The 8,899-nt window shown below is 40.7% G+C and overlaps 1 protein-coding gene across 5 annotated transcripts in view; it reads left to right on the forward strand.

Annotated features, from left to right (window-relative positions):
- LOC118400925 (activating molecule in BECN1-regulated autophagy protein 1B-like) overlaps nt 1-6,503 on the forward strand; it is a 36,981-nt gene extending 30,478 nt beyond the window's left edge. For all 5 annotated transcript variants that reach the window (XM_052474638.1, XM_052474637.1, XM_035797952.2 and 2 more), the window contains one exon: nt 1,241-6,503. In XM_052474638.1, coding sequence (XP_052330598.1) covers nt 1,241-1,863 — 623 coding nt within the window. In that variant the 3' untranslated portion in view covers nt 1,864-6,503. The remainder of the gene's footprint in view (nt 1-1,240) is intronic.
- The last annotated feature ends 2,396 nt before the right edge of the window (nt 6,504-8,899 follow it).

Below are 8,899 nucleotides of genomic sequence, written 5' to 3' on the forward strand. Positions count from 1 at the left end.
TTGCATTTTTGGAGAATCCATGCAAAAATCTTTCCAAGGCTCAAGCAGGTAGCAATGACAGTGTTGGCTGTGCCTGCCACCAGTGCCCCAGTGGAAAGTGTTTAGTCATGGAGGCCTCATCATGTGCCCTCATCGTGCCAGGCTCAGTGCAAGAACGCTGACAACTTGATCTTTCTGAAATGTAACCTTTCTGCAACAGAAATGTTCTCTGTCTTAGGGCACAGGATGTAATTTGCTACTTATTACAGGAAATGGTATTTCTGTTAAGTGTCCAGGTCAGTAAGTATATTTTAGGGATAAAGGTAATTATGTTTAATATATAGGACACTTTAGTAGTGTAGTTGTTGAGCAGTTGTCAGTCATTTTGGTTTACATTAATATTTGTTATTTATCTTCCCTCACCGACAGATTTTCTGTTTGTGTGACACAATGAAGTGAAATATAGACAATGTCTGCCACAAAATACCATGCACTTTAAAATGTTATGTTTGATTTTTTTCATATCCAGTACAATTACTTTTATTAATGTAAACTGTCTACATTTTAAAAGGAAATGTATTTTGATTTAAATAGAGCCTGATGTGATTTCTTTCATACAAGTATGGACTAATGACCAAGGGAGACCTAACCTACAGCAGGTAGAAATCCATTGTCAAAAGGGACTTGAGACTTGACTTATACTTGGCCCTAAAAGACTTGACTTGGACTCTACCTCAAAGACTTGTGAACATCTCTAAGGAAGGGGTAGTCATTATTTCACACAGTGAGTCTACAACTTATTATATGATTTGTTAAGCCACGTTTTTACTCCTGAACTAATTTAGGCAACAAATATATTTTAGTACATTTCTATTAATTTCTTAAAATGTGTCAAATTTTCTTTTGAGTATTTTGTCTAGATCAGGATTTAAAAAAAGGTAAATATAGTTCATTCCCACTTTGGAAAAATACTGTATATGGTCATTATGACAGCAAATGGTAAAATGTTCTGGAAGGGGTGGTTCAATTGTCGGTTTTGCAGAGGAGGGAATCAGTGAAAGGTATATTCTCCGTTATATGGGTAGAAGGCTGGACTGGGTCTCGTTTCACTAAAAGGACCAGTCATTAACTTCCTCCCCGGGGCCAATTAAGTTGTCATTACATTGTGTGGCAAAGTCACCAATAAAAAAATCAATCAGCAGCTTGAAAGAGTTCATTATCATCGCTCATATGATAATGAACTCCTCCCTCCTCTATCCAGGCGAGGCCCCAGAGTATGCCCCGGGAGAGGACGCCCTGGCGCGGATCCGCCGGCTCATCGCAGAGGGCGGCATGACGGCGGTGGTCCAGCGGGAGCAGAGCACCACCATGGCCTCCATGGGCGGCTTCGGCAACAACATTATCGTCAGCCATCGCATCCACCGCGGCTCCCAGACCCGGACCGGCGCCGCAGCCTGTCGGCCCAGCAACAGTGACACCAACCTGCCTGTCCCCGGCCACTCTACAGCCTCCATTTCCACCTCCTCCGCCTGCCCCCTCACTATCACCCAGCCACAGCCTTCCCAGACCTTGCTTCTCAGCCTGGAGAACTTGTCCGCTCCCACAGAACCAGGCCCGGTGTGGGGGCTGCCCTTTGTCTCCCAACCACAACCCCCCAGCCATGCTTCAGGTGCTGGGGCCGGGCTCTCAGTGGCCATGGACATCGACAATGTGTTTGAAGTAGCCAGCCGAATGGACAATTCTGAGCCAGGCCCCTCTTCCTCCCTGATCTTCTCCTCTTCCTCCTCCTCTCGCAGGTCCTACCCCCCCAGCAGTGGCACAAACGGCAACGATAACAACAGCAGCAGCAGAGATAGTTACCCAGGTGACCCTTACAGCAGGTAGAGTGTGATTAGACCATTATTGCTCAGGAGTGGGAGAGAATCCCCCAGAGCAGACAGTGGGTGACTGATGCTAGTGACGATGCTTTGGGCCATGAGAAGGTGTATCAGGAACCCTAATGGAACTCAGTGTGGCCCTGTCTAACAGGTGCGCTTCTACTCAAAGCCTTATCTCACAATAAATGGGTTCTCAGACACTGCGGGGTCTCCAGCCCCGAACAGAAGGGACATGAGCCCCCCCCCGCCCCATCAGCTTCAGTGGCATTGTGACCCCCTCTGCATTGGTGTGCACTTACATTTGCACTTAAAATTGACCTTATCTGTATGATCATTCCATGTCAGAAAGGGCTTTTACTTGAATTGTGAGGTTTTTTTCAGTCCTTCTCTTCGCATAGGCGTGACCGATAGACAAGGTTACTCCATTCAAAGTGCCATGGGTAATTGTAAAGAACAACTAAAAAAACAGAGTGTAGTGTTCTGGTGCCATGTGATTGAATTTGACATGAATTAGTGTGTTTGCTATATTTTGAATCCTCTTTTTTTTGGGACCATGTTATAGGACGTGTATTTGTAATGTGATGATAAGGCATAGCAGGAAAATAATCCTATCGTTGTATGAATCATGATATGATGTGTGTGGCATGGCGCCTTTCAAGAGAGAATCTGCAGCTGCCTGCTTTCATTATAGATTATGTCAGAGGGGTCCCCCCAAAAGGATCATGGTCATATTATGAGTCCCCAAGTGTACGGAGCATCTGATTTGATGGTACAAGTCTAAGCCCCTTATTGCTTCATGTTCAAACAGGATACAGTGGACAAAATGGTGGATGTGATGTTTCAATGTCTGGTCAATCATTTCTGACTATTGATGCTGTAGTATTGTTCTACTGCATGTTTTTAATCATGCTGCATCGTTTCTGAAGAAAAAAGGGAACGCCATCGGTACAAAAGTATTGTGAAATATGGACAAATCGGCATTGAGGGAGCGAAAGAGTGTTGGGGGGAACTAACTCGCACACCTGTTTGGGGAGCGTTAGCCAGCTCTCTAGACAGGCTTGTGTCACGCTAAGAGGCAGCACCATCATTCCTCTTCTGTTGCACTACAGTGACTGGGTTTAGTGTCAAGATGCGGGCAGTGAGGTCTGGGTCAGGATTTCTTTACCATCTGGTCCCTGGTCACCCATCCCACAAACATCCACCATCCCCCCCTAAATATGTGATGTAGACCAAGACCAGACCCAGAGCCTCCTGTCTCCTGCACTCACCACTGGTGCCCCAGGGACACCGTGAGAGCCGAGAAGTTACCACTAGGATTCAGTGAAACAAACCTGACTTGTTGACTTGTTACGCCCAGTGACCCTTCCCACAAAGACTGAGGAGGAGCAGGCAGGGGGTTAGCTGGATTGGCTCAGCTGTATCTGTCTGTCAACAGGGGGAGGGTCTTCACTGAGCTTCTTTTCAGTTAAATCCCCAGCACAAACACACCCAGTGCTTAGGAAGCACTGAGGTGGAGCTGTTCTGTGTGTGTGTATGCTTGTCTCTGTGTATGCGTGTGCAGTCTTAAGTGTGTGTAGGGGTGGTGTATGTTTATTGGCTCTGCAAAATGTAGGCATTCTGGAGCGGAAAAACAGGAGAGCAAGTTTGCCTTTTGCCTATAACCGTGTGTGGGTGGGCCAGAAGGCTTGTATATGTAGCATCTCTTAGTCAAAGTTACTTTGCCCTAATGGTGTGGTTTGTCACTCGGGGTACGTCGGGGTGAGAGAGCTTTTGATTATAATCTCAATCAGCCCCGTGCTGAACCAGGAAATTGATATTTTTTTAAAAACTTGAATTATCGATTACCATTTAGATCGAGTTTTGTACTGTAATGTCTTCAGGGGTGTGCCTGGCCTATTGTGACAGGCAGAGTGTCCTTAGCATATCATTTCACTAAAGCCCCCCTGACCACGTCGGGTGCTTACAGACAAGAAAAATAAATGCCCTGCACAGTATAACTTTTATTTTTAAAACCCATAATGCTTAGCTATTTACATTTGAATCGCTTTGTAGGGTTATTATATTGTTAGACCTCTGAGTAGAGAGAGAAAGAGCGAATGGAGCGAGTGCCCCGATTGGTTGTTTTTTGAGCTGTGCAGCGAGTCCTGAGTGCGACTCCAAGCAAACTGTTTACTGCATGTATGAAAACTGCTGCAACTGTCTTACTGATTAGAAGAAAGTCAAATTGCCTGGCAGGTGAAAAAGAAACAAACTATCTGAATGGTCCTCCTGGCTTTACTTGATTAATGAAGATTTAAAAAAACGTTTGTCGGCTGTTCATGTGTCTGCTTTGTGTGAAAGAGCGCTGTCTCCCATATGTCCCTCACCCTGAATGATACACATACTGTAGGTCCACAACGACACTTTTAACAATGCAAATCAATGGTATACAAAGTCTCACCTTATATTACAAAACTTCTATATCAAACTATCAAGTTTGTTCACTTTTTTGGCTTTGACTTTTCTGTGATGTAATTAAAAAGAGATTTGTTGACATAAAGATGAAAAATGTAACAATTATGTTCTGTGAAGAGATGGCAATCTTATTGGTTCTTAATGGAAAGCTACAGCTACTGTAAATTGTATACAGTTGCTATGACCTGCGGTATTGAACATCTTAAAGGCCCAAAGCAGCTGTTTTTATACCCATTTCTGGGTAACCATTTTGTACCTTACTGTAATAGATTTCCTTTAAAAAGGGCAAAAATAGCTTTATAGCAAAAAAAAATATTTCTCAAACAAGAATTTTGCAAGGACTGTCTGGGAATGGTGGGAGGGGACAACTGAAAACCTGATGTTATTGGCAGAGAGGTTTGAAACTTTTTTTGTAATTGGTATATTAAAGCTGCAATATGTAACATTTTGGGCGACCCAACTAAATTCACATAGAAATGTGAGTTATAGATCTGTCTTTCTCATTTAAAGCAAGTCTACGAAGTGGTATATCTGTTCTATGTGTTCTATTTTTATGCTTCCTGGGTTTCGGTACTTTCGGTTTTGTACACCAGCTTCAAACAGATGAAAATACAATATTTCTGGTTATTGAAAATATATTTTACAGTGGTTTATATGGTACAATGATTCTCTACACTATGCATTGCTTGTTTTTTCACATATGGCACACTAATATGGCAAACTATTAGAATTTTTGCAACCAGAAAAATGGCACAGCGATTTCTGCATCTTGCACCATTAACCAATTTACTGCATGGCGATGTCAACATTGAAAGTCGAAACTCCCGCCCATGCAAACCTGCTCATTAGATGGTCCTGTGTAGATTGTGTTTTCAACCAGCAACTATCAAGAAATAACACTGATTAAAAAAATGTGTACCGTATATACTTTTCCGGTGTTAGTTTCACTGTATGATACAAAACACAGGAAAAAAATAATTTTGACGGCACTGGGCCTTAAAGTAACCAAATGTCATCTATACGGTTATTGCATGTGTTACCAGCAGTGAACAAATCCTATTCTTAAGGTGAAATACAATTGGTTTTCTACACATATGCAAATAACAGTGGTTTGAGTTCTGTGGAATGGAAGAAATTAAAGTGTATTTAACATAGTGGTAGTATAAACTAATTGGATACATGACACTGCATTTAGACACTAATGCTTTGTCAAACAAATCATACTCCAGACTCCCAATATACATAGGTGTTTTTGAATGTTTAGTATAAGTTGGGAATACTGCTGATTCATCTTAACAAGTGGAGTTGTCCCTCTTACTTGTGTTTGGCATGTAATTCATTTAATTAATAGAGATCCAATAATGGATCCCTGTGGAACACCACGTTTGATCTCAAGATGGGGGAGTTTATTCCTTTTAAAGTGACAGGTTGCGTTCTTCCTTTTCCTTTTAAGAATGCAGATAATGGTCCCCATGTACTTATTTGGTTTTATGTTATGAATGTCATGTTTTACACTCCATATTCTTTGTTAAGGCACTTGTGGGGACACCTGTGGTATGCAGTATGTGTGAAACATACAGATACAAACACAGTTTTGCCCACTGATACAATATATTTTGCTTGACAGTGATCACAGCATTGTCCCAATCATGTTTAATGTCATCCTTGGTTTTTATGAATTTATATCTTTCACTACTTTGCCCCTTTAGGGCCACCACATTTCATAGTCGCTGAGCTGTTTGTGAGCCTTATTTGTTGTGATATTTTTTAAACCATGTGAGGCAGAGTCTTTGGCAAAATTGTTTAGTTAATTTGAGGGAGAGCGGTAGAGGTTTTGGTCGGTGCCTGTATGGTTCACACTACTTACTGCCACTACTTATTCTAAATCTACTAAAACTCTTGGCGCTAGTATGTAGCCAAACAGTCACTTGTTGATTATACTAATCAATTACAAATTATTGGTCTTGTTGCTTCCCTTGTTAGTGTACAATAGTCTCTGGTCTAGCCTCATGATATTCTTCCTATGTTTGGAAGGTTGATTTTATATAGATTTGAATGTAGTGGATTTTTGCCCAACACATTTCTGTTATAAATTACACCTGTGGTGCTTCAGTCAGCTACTTGTTCAACTGCTTTCACAGAAGACCTATGCTGCATATTAGAACTAGGAACAAACTAGGGCTGTTTGAAAAATCAGTATCACACATGACTTCAGTATGAAATTGTCCAGGGGGCTAATGTTTAGGGTGTGTTGCTGTGTCACAATACTTTAAAAACATACTTTCCTTATCCTCTTTCATGACCACTGACCAGTGAAAGGACTCAATAGGTTTTCACTATACTGCTGTGCTCTCATCTATTGAGTCCTCAGGTCAGTAGTGGTGAAGAAAAGGATACCAGGTAAGGTATTTACAGTATGCGTATGACTTGGGATATAGTCTTGACTGCTTATGTCTCTTCCCCCTAAACTGTTATCAACAGTCTCACATGTTTTAGAGTGCTGATGTGATGAAGAGTTTCTGTTCTTTTAAGCTAAATTAAGATTATAGTAAAAATCCAACAAGTTCTATATCATATATAGGAACACCAAAGATCCTATGTAATGTTGACGATGAAAAAAGGCAAATAAACAATAAGAAACTTCACAAAGGTGTTGTTATTAAGGGGTTGTGATACTTGGTTTGTACCATTTGACTGATCCATAGATTGAGTTTATTAGTAATTATACAATGGGTGGGTCTAATCCTGAATGCTGATTGGTTAAATCCGTATTTCAGCCTGTGTCTATTCCACAAGTTGCCACCGGCTAAATCTAACTGACTGTGCTATCCACTGTCTCATCAGCCCAGCCAATTTATAAACTTGATCTCCACTATAAAAAGCATATCATTTATTATATAATTTATTTTAGACTAACGTTTAGTTTTCAACAGCGGAGATTTGTATAAACCTTGCTGTCTGTGTCTCCGACATTTGCAACATTGTTTCAATATTCAAATTTGATCTCCTGCTGTCCCATAGTAATGAACATGTCGGGACGAGACGGGCAGCTTTTCTCAACCTGTCGAAATCATGAATCAGCTGGCATCATTTTTATGGATATATACAAAAAAATCTCAAATAACGAAATATTCTGCAAAGTGTTATAATGGGGGCAGTAGGTAGCCTAATACTTATTTTCCACCATAATTTGCAAATAAATTCATTAAAAATCCTACAATGTGATTTTCTGGATTTTTCTGCTCATTTTGTCTGTCATAGTTGAAGTGTACCTATGATGAAAATTACAGGCCTCTTTCATCTTTTTATGTGGGAGAACTTGCACAATTGGTGGCTGACTAAATTACTTTTTTGCCCCACTGTATGTACATATAGGTAGGGGTAAAGTGACTAGGCAACAGGATAGATAATACACAGTAGCAGCAGTGTATGTACAGTTGAAGTCGGAATTTTACATACACTTAAGTTGTAGTCATTAAAACTTGTTTTTCAACCACTCCACAAATTTCTTGTTAACAAACTATAGTTTTGGTAAGTCGGTTAGGACATCTACTTTGTGCATGACATAAGTCATTTTTCCAACAATTGTTTACAGACAAATGACTTCACTTATAATTCACTGTATCACAATTCCAGTGGGTCAGAAGTTTACACACACAGTTGACTGTTCCTTTAAACAACTTGGAAAATTCCAGAAAATGTCATGGCTTTAGAAGCTTCTGATAGGCTAATTGACATCATGTGAGTCAATTGGAGGTGTACCTGTGGATGTATTTCAAGGCCTACCTTCAAACTCAGTGCATCTTTGCTTGACATCATGGGAAAATCAAAAGAAATCAGCCAAGACCTCAGACCTCCACAAGTCAGGTTCATCACCCAACGTATTGTGGGAAGATTGTGGAAGGCTACCTGAAACGATTGACCCAAGTTAAACAATTTAAAGGCAATGCTACCAAATACTAATTGAGTGTATGTAAACTGCTGACCAACTGGGATGAAAGAAAAACCAGCTGAAATAATTCCTTCTCTTTACTATTATTCTGACATGTCACATTCTTAAAATAAAGAGGTGATCCTAACTGACCTAAGACAGTGAATTTTTACTAGGTTTAAATGTCAGGAATTGTGAAAAACTGAGTTTAAATGTATTTGGCTAAGGTGTATGTAAACTTCCGACTTCAACCTTAAGTGTGGAAGTGTGTGTGCCTGTGGGTGTGTGTTATGTGTGAGTGTATGTGTTGCAGTGTCAGTGTAAGTAATAAGTATGTGTAAGTGTGTGGGTGCATAGAGTCAAATAGAGTTAGTGCCGAAAAGGGTCAATGCAAGAAGAATTATAGTAGAAGGCTTGTGTCCAAAAGTGATTGATGACCTATTTTATGTGTCACGTGGTTATGCCCATTTATGTACATCCTGTCCGGATGTTGTCACGCTATCGAGTGAGGGGTTATGTAACCTGATAGTGCAGCTGTTTTGGGTTTAGCATGTGTTTGCAATAAAGCTGTCCTGGTGATTGGTGTGTAGGGACCTTGTGGAACTGTGGAATTTGAAAGAGTTGTGACATTTTCGTAGTGAACTTATGGATCTGCTGT

The sequence above is a fragment of the Oncorhynchus keta genome, chromosome 22 (genome assembly GCF_023373465.1).
Source record: "Oncorhynchus keta strain PuntledgeMale-10-30-2019 chromosome 22, Oket_V2, whole genome shotgun sequence".
Classification (NCBI taxonomy): domain Eukaryota; kingdom Metazoa; phylum Chordata; class Actinopteri; order Salmoniformes; family Salmonidae; genus Oncorhynchus; species Oncorhynchus keta.